Source organism: Ruditapes philippinarum, unplaced genomic scaffold, assembly GCF_026571515.1.
Source record: "Ruditapes philippinarum isolate M1 unplaced genomic scaffold, ASM2657151v2 ctg2965_1_1_1_1, whole genome shotgun sequence".
NCBI lineage: Eukaryota > Metazoa > Mollusca > Bivalvia > Venerida > Veneridae > Ruditapes > Ruditapes philippinarum.
Genome location: NW_026863845.1, coordinates 7,354 through 23,298, shown reverse-complemented (window position 1 = coordinate 23,298; position 15,945 = coordinate 7,354). Strand labels below are relative to the sequence as shown.

General features: G+C 33.6%; 1 protein-coding gene across 1 annotated transcript; it reads left to right on the top strand.

Moving 5' to 3' along the window:
• The first annotated feature begins 195 nt into the window (after positions 1 to 195).
• LOC132723503 (uncharacterized) lies at positions 196 to 2,363 on the top strand. The gene has a single exon (XM_060708230.1). It carries the CDS (start codon positions 1,324 to 1,326, stop codon positions 1,957 to 1,959), a length of 636 nt encoding a protein of 211 aa, XP_060564213.1. The 5' UTR covers positions 196 to 1,323; the 3' UTR covers positions 1,960 to 2,363.
• Positions 2,364 to 15,945: the final 13,582 nt, after the last annotated feature.

Sequence of the window (15,945 nt, the reverse complement as noted above, 5' to 3'; positions counted from 1 at the left end):
TATGGATCATGTTTTAATATTCCTTTTTTCAGTTAGGCAAAATCTATTAGACCATATTACTAAAGTGTCTGTTTTCTCCATGTAAACAAATCATAACACGAATACGCCCGTTTTAATGCCGACTATACTGTCCTAGGATGATAACTTGAGCCTTTGTTTACATAACAAAGACCAATAACAATGCGAAAAAAGGTAAGGCAGATTAATGCCGCAAACTATAAAAATGCAAATTAAACTACATGTTATCATATGTCTTGTTAGCGCAGTCGGTAGAGGGACCGTGTCAGTAATATGTTATAACCGTACAGGCAGAAGTTCGACTCCTGGTAAGCAGATAAGACACTTTTTATTTTTCTTAGAACAGTAAAATGTTCAGAAAACAGGTTTGACCGGTTTTTTCATATACATACATGAATATGAGATCGAATATTTTATTACACAAGTTGATTAACAATTGCGTAAAGTTTAGAAAAAATGTCAGAAATGTCTAGAGAAAGTAAAAAGAAAACTGACGACATTATTAGAAATGTTTTAAAGGTTGAAAGAAATAAATAATATTGCATATTGAACTATTTAAAAAAAATTGTCATATAGTTTTTCGTTTACGTTTCTTTTCCTTTATTCTTTTACATATATTTTTTTTTATTTTGTATTTCATCTAATATATTTCAATTCTTTTAACAGGTATGCAAAGAAGAGAAGAAGGCAGGTACTTTGCAAATTCCTATTGTACAGGCAACAGCAAGAGCAGCACATTACACAGGTGTCAGCATTTCAAGATGCAAAAGAATAGGAAGGTGGGTCAAAGTTAAGAGCAGTCGTAAGTCGAGAAAGGATCGTTATCATACAGATGACTTTGACAGAGACGTTATCCGCAGAACTGTGCACTCAATGATGGCAACGGGACGTGCTCCGACTGCTAAAGCTATCTTGCGGGCGGTAAAAGAGAAAATTGACTTTCCTGGAAAAGTTGATTACATTCAGAGGATTTTGAAAGAAATTGGCTTTGTTTGGAAGAAATGTGAGTCAAATCGATCCGTTTTAATGGAAAGATGGGATGTTGTTGTGGCGAGAATCAATTTTTTGCGGAAAATGAAAGAATACAGGGATTCTGGTCGACACATCATATACACTGACGAGACATTTGTGCACTCATCACACTGTGTAAAGAAATGCTGGCAGTCCAATGATGTTAGCATGAAAGTTCCATTCAGCAGAGGTGAATGATTGATTGTTGTTCATGCTGGTTCTGCCCAAGGGTTTGTTAAAGGAGCCTGTCTACAGTTTAAAGCAAAATCATCAACTGGGGATTATCATTCAGAAATGAATGGTAAAAATTTTAACAAATGGCTGAATGAGATGCTGATTCCAAACCTACCACCATCATCTGTAGTTGTTGTAGATAACGCTCCTTACCACAATCTGCAGGAAGATAAGTGTCCAACACAAAGCACAAGGAAAGCTGAAATACAAGATTGGCTTCAAAGACACAACATTGCTTTTAACCAGAAAATGTTAAAAGCAGAATTGCTTGATATGTGTAAGAGGAACAAACCCGAGCCAGTTTACATACTTGACTCAACTTTGGAGAGACACGGGCATACTTGTATTCGTCTACCCCAATACCACGCAGAGTTAAACGCAATTGAGCTAATATGGGCATTAGTTAAAGGAAAGGTTTCCTCAGAAAATGTGACTTTTAAGATGACAGATGTCTTGAAGCTGACACAAAATGCTATTGATAATATAACCACCGAAGAATGGAAATCATGTTGCAGACATGTTGAACAGGTGGAAGCGCGTTTTTGGAGAAGCGATATAGCTTTAGAAGAAGCGATTGAACGTATAATCATACACGTGAGTGACGATGAAGAAACCGACACTGCTTCAGAAGTGGGCGAAATTTGTTCTGAAGAGGAAAGTACAGACACAGCATCTGAAACTGATACAATTATGTAATATGTATATAATGAAAATCTATGTATTATCACATGCATTGTTTAATAAAAGATAAAGTTTACAAAAAAGAAAATAGAATAGAAATAAAAAAATAAATGTATACTGTAAAATATATTATCATAAAAAGAAAACAAAAAGGAAAATGAAGAAAAAAATGATAATAAAAAAACAAATCAAGAAAAAAACTGTGGTTTTAAAATTGCACTATTGGAGGCTCGAACCTATGAGTACAAAACACTAAAAGTTAAATTTACTTCGATTTACCAGCAGAGCCATAACGGTAATACACAAACGATACTATAAGAATAATGCTATATAGTATATGTAAGTGTTTACTTTTACAATATCGGATAATAATCTAGATAACCCTGTTTTTGGACTATCCCATGTACCGTTAAGACCAAATTATCATCGTAGGACAGTACATGTCAAACACTAGTGTAAACATTAAACCGTTACGATACATGATAGTTGACAACGATAACGGGAACAAACTTCTGAAAAAAGAGTAATCAAGTATAGCCAAAGGGAGAAAACTCATGCCGAACGTTGCGGCAAATGGCGGATGTCATTCCTTGTCTTTTTTATAATACCGTAAAAATTGACCAGTTTTAAAAGTAACAGATTGGGTTCAAGTGATAATATATTGTTTGAGACCATATGCTCGGATAATACTTAAAGATATTTAGATGTAGCAGAAACGTTTTTAAAAACCGTTACACGATCGAAAATATGCGCCGCAATCTGCGGTCCCGTTCTCGAGTTCCTATGATTGATATAGCACATGAGTATACATAACAGTGGTGAAAATTTGTAAATTTTAACACATTTCATGGTTTTATTAAATATTTCTACACACAGTATAACATTATTTTTTTTTGTATTTGTAAGAGGAAAATTGATAATTATCATGAGATATGAAAAAAGAAAAAAAAGAAAACAAACAAACAGCTACCGCCTGAAGGGAGATTATACACACACAAAAAATTGTATTCGTTTCGCGATGCCATTTTGAAACGGACTATAGAAATGCGAATGTGGTAAATAAAACGTCATTGTTTACATACGGGTCCTGTCGCGAGGTCCCGTTAAAAAAATTGTCACAATTTAGGTCAATCAATACACAAAATGGAAGTTATTATTGAATGACAGTGTACAGTTAAAATTCTACTGTATATAATATAAAAAGTTCAAAAATAATTAAATTAAATTATTCAATGGAACGCTGGGCGCAATGTTTTATGCGAAATGCGATATGCATTTATCCGAAATGCTTTTTGCTAAATGCGACATGCTTCACGCAAAAGACAACATATTTTATGCAAAATTCATGTCATTCATTTTATTTTGAACATTATTTTTAAGGGTGAGAAATGAGGAAAAACAAATTACAAGATTTGATACAGAAATAGTTTAAAAAAGGGGTTAACAGCAAAGAAATTTTAGCTGCAAGAGGAATGAATGAGGAGGTAGCTAAATATCTTTACTTAAAATAGTATTGTCAATAATAAATTATGAACCCCTTGTTCACTATAGAAAGTCCTGTTTCAAAAATTAAAATTATACAGCAGAAGATGAGTCAGGGCAGAGATAGTTTTCTCACTATGTATGTATTCAATATTCTAATCAGAATAAAAGAGAACAATTTTAGTTTTACTTTTGAAGGTACAAAGTTTGTAAAACATGAGAAATGTAAGAATATAATAATTTATACCCACACTCATGGAGTGTTTATTGTAATTATTACACAGTAACAAAATATATCGGGCATGTTGTCTATTTTGTTTATGTGCGTAGGACTTTTTTTAAAAACTTTATGACAAATGCTCAGTTTCTTGTGAATTGTTTCTGGTCCCTTAGACATTTAAGTGACAAAGTTAAGCCGCATGCTATTTCATGTTACGAGAATTTGGGTTCCCCAAAGTATTTTTACTTGCTAATGATTAATTTAAAGATTTCTTTTCTCGGTGTTAGAACAATACAACATCATATGCAAGTCCTTAAGCTACATAGCCGAAAAGAAGAATCTTGCACTGATGCAATCATCAATGCAGTGATGGCAGAACTTTGTGGTATCAGCAGCAATCTAGGTGTGGGAAAAATATGGAGGAGACTTAGAAGAGAGCATGAGTTATTAGTTAAGAGGTATTTTTTTTTGAAGAAACCGACTTTTTCATTGGAAATTATGCAAAATAATGTACAGAATGGAATCGAAAAATAAATAAATTGCTATGGTTAGTTTACAGATAGCTTTCTGTCGTTTATTTTATATTATAAATGCTGACTTTCCGGGACGATTTTATCCTGTGTTCATCAAACGTCAAAATACGGTTAAAGAAGTTGCTGAATTTACAGGCCAGATTGCATGTCTGTAACATGTCTGTCATGACTTTTTTGGAAAAATATATAACGTCCATTTTTGTCACAGTTACTTGTAAAAAACGAACAGTAGCACGTGACTCACTTTTTTATCAATAGAATAATACTAGAAAACTGATAAACTGACGGGAACCAAATATGTAATTTTTAACTGTTTTGCTGTATATCACCAATAAAGAAATTAAACATTTGAAAATTTTACAATATATAAATGTTTGTATTTTTTTTTTAAATTTTTTATCGAGAAACCTCTTATACTGCAGATGAATCAACAATCTACACACAAAAAATGCTGGGCTTTATGGGTTTTAAATGAATGTTTTTCTGCAAAGAGCTGAAGTTCCATGTATAAATATGGAATCATCATCGGTGGTCAGAAATATTGAAAAAATGCTAGATGCTCAAGTGGTGTCCCCTACTTTTTTTATATCACCGTCCAGAGTATTATGAAGCAAACATGAGAAATGGTAAACACTGGTAAACACCCACATAAGAACATTGCTTAATGACTGTACAAAATCTTCCCATTCATACAAAAGTTAGCGATTTTTGATGTGTACCGATTACTTTCAGGGTGAATGGGCCTTTTTTAGCTTATCATCCCTCGAATAGTTATGTGTTTATCAAGAAGACATTCAAGGATGCAAATACTAACCTGTTTTCAAAGCTGATTGTAGTCCCGCCCTGTATGCCAAAATGAATAATAAATGCATAATTATTCAAGTCACTTGGGGACAACACTTTTCACAGTAAAATGTTTGTGACTTATCAATATAAGTTTTGAATGAAAGAAATTTATTTACAGCTAAGGTTTGACTTTATTTACACTTTATTTTATTGTTTTCTTGGCTATTTTGTTTAAAAATGTTACATGTTTCAGCATCAGCTAGGAGTTAGATTTAGTGGTTATTATTTTTTGTTTTGGGTAAATTGTGGTATTCTGCACCATTCCTAAATACTTTTTTTTATAAATTAAAATGAGATATACTTTTTTTTTCTGATTGTATAAAGGATATTTTGGTTGTTTCAGTGTTAGAGTTCAAAAACATTTTTCACCCGAGTGGAACACTAGATGCAAATATTTTCCACGAGTGGTGTAGGCACAAGTGAAAATATGATAGCTGGGCGTTTAAAATATTATTTGATCTTACAATGAAAAACCAAACAAAAGTTTGTGATTATTGCATTATTTTTAACGATTTTTATACCATTTAATAACTGTTTTCTTTTTTGCCCGCGTAAAATCGTCATTAACCGCCTGTGTTAATGGAACGCCCATCAAATAAATGACGTCACAATGTTGAAGCAAAAATATAATTCCAATGATTATTTTTAGAATGATAGTTGTTTTTTTTAGAACATGGGTTTCAAAAAATTTTGGGGAAGGGAGCTACAGTTATCCCCGAAAAATTTTTTTTTTAAATAAATTAAACCAAAATTACAGCTGAAAAATTTATTTCATTCTTGTTAATTTAAAATTTTAAAAGTATTTTTTGGCAAACTTTGAGGGGGTTATTAAAATTATACCCATTTCTTTGGCATAAAAAATTTTCTACCCCCCTCGGGGAAAGGGGCCGATACTTTTTCAAAAAATTGAAAAAAAAAAAAGAAAAAAAAACACTTCGGGAAAAAAAGAAAACTTTTCTGCCTTAAAAATTTTTCACAATTGAAATTATAAATTTTGAAATCTTTAATAAATTTTTCCCAAAGTATATCCGGGTATTTTTTGACTTCTAAAAAGCCCAATAAAATTTAAGAAGCTTTGCATTCTTTCTTTTAAAATAAAAATGTTTCTCATTTTAAACCGGGTTGTTTTTTTTTTGGAATTTTTTGGGTTTTTTCCTTAAAGCAGGGTGTTATCCCAATTACGTCCCAATTTTAGAATTTTTTTATTTAAAAACATATAATTTATTTTACCGTGATGAAAGTTGTTGTTTTTTCCCTTTTTTGGGGCGATAGGGACCCTGAAAAAAGGTTTATTTTTTTGTTTCTGGTTCGGGGTAGTGACGTGTTTTACTTTGTTTTTTTTTGCCGGTTACCATAATACGTGTTTTTAACCAGGTAGTTGTTTTCCCTTGGGTTCCCAAAATAGGGGGAAACCTTTGATGACAGTTGTTGTGTTTTCGGGTTTGGGCCGAAAAGTACGCAAATTTACTGGTTTTTGGGGTTCCTTTTGTCATATATACGTGTTTTACAGGGTTGTTGGTTTTCCCTTTTTGGGTTGCCATAATGACTGCCCTAACAGGTTTTGTTTTTTGTTCCGGGTTTTGATTTTTACTTTTGATGATGGTTTTTTTTGTTTTTCTTTTTTGGGGAAAAGGTGAATTTGAGGGGAGGGGGTTTTTTTGTTTTTTCCTTGTTCCCATTTTGGGGGACGTAAATTACAGGTTTTTTTGGTTTTCCCGGGTTGGGGGAATTTGTGCCGTTGAATCCCAGGTTTGTTTGTGTTCCTGGTTGCGTTTAAGGTGACGTGTTTTCAGGTTTGTTTTTGTTTCTGGTTGCGATGTGAGGGTGATGATAGGTTTTTTTGGGGTTCCCCGGGGTTGGGGAAAATTAAAACGGGGAGACGGGTTTGTTTTTGTTTTTTTGGGTTGCCTTTAGTGACGTGTTACAGGTTTTTTTGTGTTCCCGGGTTTGGGCGTTTAATGCCCGTGGGGGCCCGGTTTTTGGGGTTCCTGGTTGCGTATTTTAGGGTAAATTAAAAGTTGTTGTTTCCTGGTTGCGAAGTACGTGAAAACAGGGTTGTGGTGTTCCTGATTGCGATATTTACGTTTTTTTAAACAGGTTGTTGTTTTTCCGGGGTTGGGGAAATTTAACTTTGATTTCGGGTTTTTGTTGTAATCCTGAAGTGCGATTTTAAGTGTTTTTAAAAAGGTTTTTGTTTTTCCCTTTTGTTTGCAAATATTTGAGTTGTTTTACATGTTGTTGGGGTTCAGTTTCGATATTTTTGACGTAAAATTAAGGTTTGGTTTTTTTTCCCCTGTTTGCGATAGGGGGACGGGATGAAGGTTGTTGTGTTTTTTGGTTTCGAAAATTTTGACTGTTTAACGGGTTTGTTTTTGTGTTCCCGGGGTTCCCGATAGGACTGATGACAGTTTGTTTTTTGTTTTCCCCCTTGGTTGCTTTTTATTTTTTACGTAAATTAAAGGTTGTTGTTTTTCCTAGCATTTGTCCGTTAGGTGATCTGTTTTAGTTGCTGGTGTGGGGTTTCCTGGGTACGATAGTGAGACGTTGTTTGATAGTACATTTGTTGTGCTTCGGTTTGAGCGGAGTTTGTAGTTTGACTGTTGACTTTTGGGATTTTGTTATTTCCTGGTTGTTTTGCGTATGAATTAAACATTGGTTGATGTTTTCCCCTGTTTTCCGGTAGTTTGACTTGTTGAGAATGCTGTTTGGTTCTTGCCTGGTTGCGTATTCTAGTGACGTGTGTTACAGGCCCTGTTTGTTTTGTTCCCTTTTTGTCCTGGTAGTTTGACGTGAGATTGGCCCAGGTTGTTGGGTTCCTGGTTGCGAATAGTTTACGTGATTTACAGGTTTGTTGGCTGGTTTCTGATTCGAAGTGATCTGTTGAATGGTTTGTTGTTGTTCCTGGTAGCGAATAAGTGGCGTGTTGATACAATTGTTGTGCTTCTGTTTCCGGGAAAGTAAACGTTTTTTGACGGGGTTTGTTTGTTTTGTCGGGGTTGCGAAAATTTTAAACTTGGAATACATGTTGATTTTGGTTCCGGGTTTCCGGAAAGGTTGACGGTTAAAAGGGGGAAAAAAGTTGTTTTTGTTTCGGGTTTTGCGTAGTGACGGTGTTTGACGGGGTTGTTTTTGGCCCTGGTTGCGATAGTGACGGATGACGGGTTTGTTGTTTTTCCGTTTTTTCAAATAGGTGATGGTTTGGACAGGTTTGGTGGCTTTTTTTGTTGCGATTAATGGGGTGATGACGGTTTTTGTGCTCATATTGCGTTTTAATGACCCGTTTGACATTTTTTGTTGTGTTCCCGGGTTTTTGCGATATTGACCTTTTAAATAAACATTTTTTGTTTTAATTCCCGGGTTTTCCGGGAAAGGGGACGTGATGTTTAAAGTTTTTGGTGTTTCGGGTTTTTGCGAAAGGACGTGATGACAGGTTTTTTTTGTGTTTTCCGGGACCGGGCGATGGGGGAACGTGATGACGGGGTTTTGTGTTTTCTTGGTTTGTGGGGATAAGGTTTTTGGAACTTGGGAGGATTGGGAACAGGGTTTTGTTTGGCCCCTTTTGTTTTTGGGGAGGGATTAGTGACTTTGATAAACAGGGTTGTTTGTTCCTTTTGGGTTGCAAATTTTGGGTTTTGTTAGGGTAGGGGATGTTTACGGGTTTTTGTGTTTTTCGGAAGTTTGTGGAAGGACCCGAAATTGGTGGGCACAGATTGTATTGGTGAGATAAGCGAGGACGGGAGTTTATTTGAAGAGTTTGCTTGGGTTTCGGAAGTAAAGTGATGAAGCTCCTGGTTTTTTGCTTGATGTTAAAAGTTGTTATTGGCCCTCCTTTGGGTTGCAGTAGTGACGTGATTAAAAGGTTGTTGTGTTCCTGGTTGCGAAAAAGTGACGGTGTATGACAGGGTCTGTTGTCGTTTCCTGGGGTTTTGCGATAGTGACGTGATAATAGTTTGTTTTGTGTTTCCTGGTTTGCGATAGTGACCGTGGATGACAAGGTTGTTTGTGTTTTTTTCTGGTTTTACGTGAATTACGTGATGATAAGCCCTGTGTTTGGTCGGTAGTGACGTGATGAGCAGATTGTTGTGATCCTGGTTGCCACTAGTTACGTGATAACAGGTTGTTGTGTTTCCTGATTCGTGTGACGTGTTTTGATTATTGGTTTATTGTGTTTTCCCCCTTGGTTGGTGCAATAGTGACTGTGTTGATTAAATTGTTGTGTGTTCCTGGTTCCGGTATTAAGGTATTAGCACCCCTTATGCATTTAATCCGCCGCTTTGGTGAAGAGTATTTTTCAAATTAGGCTAGAACTAATTATTTACTACTTGTTAACTACATTTTGAAAATGAGGGCCATGGGTTCAGTCCCAGAAGGGTCAAATTTTTTTTGTCTTTCTTTTTTTTTTAACATTAATTTATGTATCTCCTCATTGGTCCGAGTTTGGAAAGAAAAAAGTGGTTTTTAATTTTTGATTTTTTTTTTGAATTTATAATAGGTTTTTATTGGGCTAAAGTTGCTAATCTTTCTTAAGTATAAATATTGGTACCTTTTGTGATAGTTTTCAAAGTGGCGAAATGATTTAAGTCAAAATTAGACGTAAAATGTTAGTTTGTAAATTTTTTTTTTACAAGATCAACCCAATATACTTTTTTTTTTTGTTTAAAATTTTAAGGAAACTTTAAAAACAGGCACTCATTTGGGTAAATTTTAAGAATTTTTTAAATAAGGTTCCCTACGTAGAAAAATGGTCAGACACGTGGTAAAAATGGGTGGGGTATGGTAACATTTTTATACAGATTTCATAAATTTTAAGTAGAAACCATAATTTTGCTTATTTGGATTGTTAGATGAATGGTACTATTTGTTTCTTACCAAAAATTAATGGAAAACATTTTTCATTAGAATGTTATTGCAGATTATTTTTTTAAAGGTTTTCCTACTTTCTAAAAAGGGCCCTCATAACATCCTAGCTTTGAGTTCAGAAAAGTGGCCATAACTTGATTTCCGTACGGTCAACTTTGTTTAAATTTTGCATACAGGTGTACTTTAAGGTATACATCTGACTTATGATGTCAATTTTTTAGTTCCTGATAGTGCCAATTAGGGTCCTAATACCTTAACGTGTTGATAGGTTGTTGTGTTTCTGGTTGCAATAGTGACGTGATAACATGTTGTTGTGTTCCTGGTTCCGGTAGTGACGTATTGAAAGGTTGTTGTGTTCCTGGTTGCGATAGCGATTTGAAGATAAGTGTTGTGCTCGTGGTTGCGATAGTGACGTGATAAACAGGTTGTTGTGTTCCCTGGTTGCGATTAGTGACGTTGATGACAGGTTGTTGTGTTCCTGGTTGCGATATTGACGTGATAACGGGTTGTTGTGTTCCTGGTTGCGATAGTGACGTAATGACAGGTTGTTGTGTTTCTGGTTGCGATAGTGACGTGATGACAGGTTGTTGTGTTCCGGGTTGCGATAGTGACGTGATGACAGGTTGTTGTGTTTTTGGTTGCGATAGCGATGCGATGACAGGATTTTTGTGATCCATGTTGCGATAGTGATGTGTTGTGTTTCTTGTTGTCTGGTTGCGATAGTGACGTGATGACTGGTTGTTGTGTTTCTGGTTTCGATAGTGACGTAATGACAGGTTGTTGCTAAATATTAAATGTTTTCTTAGTAGATCCATTACGATTTGTCTTCCCCCGACCTTGAATCTATTCTGGATAACCTCTGTCTTTTATATATTTTACGCCTCAAATCAGAACATACGCTATCTTTGGATATCGCACTGCCTGCCACCTGAAACGCAAACATATTCAGAAAATAACATACAATTAATACTAAAAAAGAATGATGACGCGGTGTGAAAAGACTCAAAAAGTTTAAAGAAATAACAAGTTAACACGTTTTCTTCTTTAACATCTCAAAACAATGCAATTATCATGATTTTCTTTGCATGGGGTTCCTTTGTAAGTAACACAATTGTTGTCATAGCTAATACAACTTCAAAAAAGTTTACTAGGGTAAACATGACCTTGCATTTTAAGAGAAAAATATGCAGTACGAATAGCTGAAAATCAAGTCCTTTTGCATTTTAAAAAGCGGTAATAGGAGTCTTTTCTAATCTTCTTCTCTGATTGTTTTTAGCTTTTCTTTTATGTCTGAGAGACTCAAATGTGCAGTCTTAACAAAACACAGTGGAATAAACATACCAAAAAAAGCAGAGCAAACAAAATGTCTTTGTTACTCTAAAAATATTTACTTAGACAAAGGAAAAAATTTGTAAACACCTTTTGGAACATACTAGAATAACTCGAAATAATTTTTTTGTTCTAGTGTTCTGAAATAAGTAGTCCGCAGGTTACCTTCTATCACACAGATAGGCAAAATCATCTTGCATTGGTGGAAATGGTGAGATAATATGGGGACTCACATGTATAACTATATATATACATTTTGTATATAGAAATATGCTTACCAAAGCAAATGCCATGAATGTTGCCGCTCGTCTCCATAGATACATCAGTGATCAAGGCATACATCAAGGAAAATTTATGATATGTAATCTTAATAAATTGTTTAATAGTTTTTAATACAATGGAGAAATAAACACAACACAAACCTTTAACATTACTGCTTCTGCCTTGGACAGATGTATTCATATTCTCTAATGTGCTCGTGCTCGCAAACTCTCCACCTGGCATTTGCATGGTCCTCTATTTTTTGCATTAAAAATTAAAAAAAAAAAAATTTAGAAAGAATTTATAAACAAAATAACTGTTGCTTCTTTTTCATCTAAAATGCTTTCTCGAGGCTTAAACAGGGAAACTGAACTTGAAAATATCACAATGAATTTCACATTGAAATGTAAGAAATTTCGCATTGGAGTTGTATGCTTACCTTATGCATGTTTTGACATTTGTAACTAAATCATTATATTACAAAAAATGTCACTTATAATGGCATCATCCGGGTATCTTAGTATTGTGGTAAAATTTCTTCGACATTAATACTAGATGACAGGTTGAGTTTCAATTATACTAACGTATGATAAAATTGCAACGCACACGAACTAAATAAACATCAAAATGTTAGGAAAACGCATAATTAGAACTAAAACCTAAATATACATGTAGCTATTTTCGGTGAGCTATTTATGATGTGCATATTTTTGATGAGCTATTTATGATGTGCATATTTTGGTGAGCTATTTATGATGTTCATAATTTGAGTTAGAATGGCAGTAAAGTAAGTTCAAAATCATTGAAATCTTGGTTCTAAATCACCGATAATAATCAAATAGCTCAACTAGAGATCGTGTGTAAATGTATTTTATTTCATACCTTACAGTTTTCTAATATATGTCGAAATTTTGATGTAGGCCCTGTTGTCTCAAACAGATTGCAAATATCGTCTTCTGATAATCTGAGTAGTGACTGTCCATCTATTTCTTCCTCTGTTGAAAAAAGAAACATCAATATCATGCATACATTTCAAATTGAAAACAATTTACTAATTTATAAGAACATTTAGTCATTCATTTATTTGTCCGGTGATGAAAGGCCTTCTGAACATTTACAAGATGTAGCTTTGCATCTGTCAATCCAGCAAGTATTATTGATTTTATTCTCACAATTTAAATCAATGTAAATGGAATAAATAAGAATTGCAATACAAATGTTACCACACCTGTTCATCACTAAACGAATGATGTTTTTTATAAGAGTACTGCGTTCTAAGAGCAAAATAAATGGTCTTCGTTTTAAGTTTAGGTTAATGTTTATTAGTAGGTGTTTACAAAAATAAATTGGCCAGGCACTTCTAAAATGTTCATACATGGATTCAAGGGATTGGAAATCAACATTTTTTTCAATGTTTACTCTGTTAAGATATTTCCAATAAACTTTAGTGTATCTTATTTTCATTTTTCTTAGTTGTGATTTATTAATAAACTTTCTATAATAGTTAATAAGAATTTGACAATGAAATTATATAAAAATGTAAAAATTCTGGCTACAAAGTAGATCATTTTAGATATTTTTTACCGAGACATAAATCATCTCCGGGACACTTCCGGGACAGACAACTTATCTCCGGGACTTTCCCGGACGTCCGGGACGTTATGGCATGTATGTGAATCATTATCTTTGTTGTGCTTGGTCAAATATTAATTCATAATTCTTTTATTGTTTTTACACTTAGCTTTTAATAAAGATTTGTTTTCATCATTACGATATTTGTTATCCCCTTTTCTACCTTTAATGTTTAGCTATAATTTAGCTATCATGTTTTCTAGCTTTTTTGCAGTCAGCACCAAACCACGGGTTAGTTTTTTCATATTTATAGTCACATTACTTTAATTTATAGTTTTTACTTTGTGGAAATCTCACTTTAGCACTTGTTATAAAAATATTATTTAGTATTTTAGTAATATCATTTATTTGTATTTGATTAACAGGTTGTGTTTTACACTCCTCAATATTGGTCAACAATGGATTTATTACCTCATCTGGTATGTTTGTGGCAAATTCATTGACTTTTGTACTGTCCCATTATAGCAGTTTGGTTTTATTTCTATGGCAGTTTGCAATTTCGTGCATCATGTTGATGGTATATTCTAGCATAGCATGCCTATCAGAGAATCAGGTATCTAATTCTTTGATATCAAAATATTGTAAAAGGGTATAACCATCTAGTGATGATATAGTATAGTCTATTACTGAGGTATCTTTAAAAGTCATTTTGCCATTTTCAAATCTTCCAATTATAATGATAAAATTATTATTTTTACATATAACTATGATTTTGTATCCATGACTATTGTTTTTTCTTGTACTGTGATTTTCTATGTAAATTTATTAAACTTTATTACAGCTTTTTGGTTGAAAAAAAAACGTACTGCAAAATATATCAAAATAAAAAGAAATCTGACAAAAAATCATCACATACTGTATATTCGATCATTTCAGCTGTTTGTGCATTATAGTCTCCGAACTTATATAAATAGGTTAATTTATTACACATGTCATTAGCTTCATTTTCAAAAATTTCAAATTCATCATTATTATAAAAGCGTGATTGAACAGGTGAGATATATACATTACTAAATAGTAAATCTTTGTTTATTTTGGTCAAATTACTTAATGTCAGCCACATTACATACTCACCCTAAGAGTCTATTGTTTTGATATTTGGCATTAAACAGATTTTTTACAAATACGCCAAGGCCATCAGATTTTCTTAATGATTTTTGCTTTCTGTGTACATTTATTAATAAAGATTAAATCATTTAAATCATGTTTAGAATCTGACACAAAGAAAATGTCATACTTATTAACAAGTGAAGTAAATTCAGGGTAATTTGAACGTCTTTTAAGACCACATAGATTAAAAGAACTTTCTACTTGCAGCTCGTAAGATACATAGTTATTTTGTAGGTTCATGGAACTATATGTAAGTTGGCATCTCCCCAATTGTCCTAAGTGTCAGTTTTTGATAGGAGCTTATCCTTGTACGTTTGAGATATAGAGTGTGTATTTGGTTGAGCAGGCCTTGGTCTTCTGTTTTGGTACTCTAGTATTGTTTGGCTGTATTGATCAATGTGTTCTTCAGAATTTGTCACAGAGGAAATTGAATCAGAGTCACTATTACTGTTGTCTACTTGTTCCATAAGGGTTTCACACTTGTTTTTGGTAGCTTTTCAGGTTTCCTCTTTTGTAAAGTATTCAAATGAGAGGGATTTTCTTCTTCTTGTATAGATGTTGTATGTCTATGTTGGCCTAAGACTTCTCTCCAGTCAGGGAATTCGTCACAAATTAATTTCTTGTTTGCAATGAGTTTGGCAGGATAACCAATGAAAACAAATCGAGGTGGATATTTTGCTTTCATCTCTTTATATTTAGGCCAAGTACGAAATCTGGCCTGAACTATTTCATTTGGGTGGTCTCTGTTGATTCCTTAAGCGTTTTTACCTTTGAGTTTGTAAGCAATGAAAAGACTACTTTCCACATCTCGACAATCTCTGAAACAGACTATAATTGGTCTAAATTTACCATGAGCGAACGCGCCATTCAATGCGCGCGTTGTATAGAAATACTATCACGGTCAATATGTAGGTTGTCTTTCAGAAACGCCTTTTTTAGTTCATAACAATCTTCTGTTGTTTTAGTTTCGTGTATTCCACGGAAAATTAAATAATTCAGTCTGCTTCTAGCTTCTGCATCAATGCTACGATACTCAAGTGTTTTCAAACGTGCCTGTTTCTTGCTGAATCGATTGAATAGACATTTCAAAGTTATATACACGTGTATTTAAATTGTTCGTTCATGTTGCATGTTAGCATTTCATAAAAAGGGACTCATTGATCGTCTGTGGATAAAAGCTTGACATCTTTAGTGGACACATTGCTCAGTTTGTTTGAATTATCAAATATTTGTTTAAAAGCTAGTACAGCCGATTAGATATATTATTCTTTTAAATGCATGAATATTTTTCTCTGCATGAGTATTTGCTACTGTTAACAACAAGTTCTACAACTTGTTAATACACTCATTTCGATTGTTTAAGTTGTTAAACAGATGTGCAAATATTTTAGTTTCAATAAAACGTGTGCTTTGCTTTTTTAATGTATCCGAGATCGAACACAAACCAGTTGTTCACTAGTTTTTTTTAAAAAAATATTCTAGCACATGAGCAATAGCGATGCGATAAATATCATATTATTTTAATACAATATATCTACTGTAATGTAGAAACGGCAAAAGAAACAATAAATAACTCTTGTTTTATAGGTTCAAACTCAACCGTAACGGTAAAATACTTTTTTACTGTTGTTTTATTTCTGTATTTTTCACTTTATTCTTAGATTTCGTGTTAGTGCGTTTGTAAGTGAAATACTTACACATGAATTCTACTAGATTTATTGATCAAAT

What these genes read in the sequence shown, in the direction of transcription:
- LOC132723503 (XM_060708230.1), top strand. Translation starts at nt 1,324, where the DNA reads ATGAATGGTAAAAATTTTAACAAATGGCTGAATGAGATGCTGATTCCA.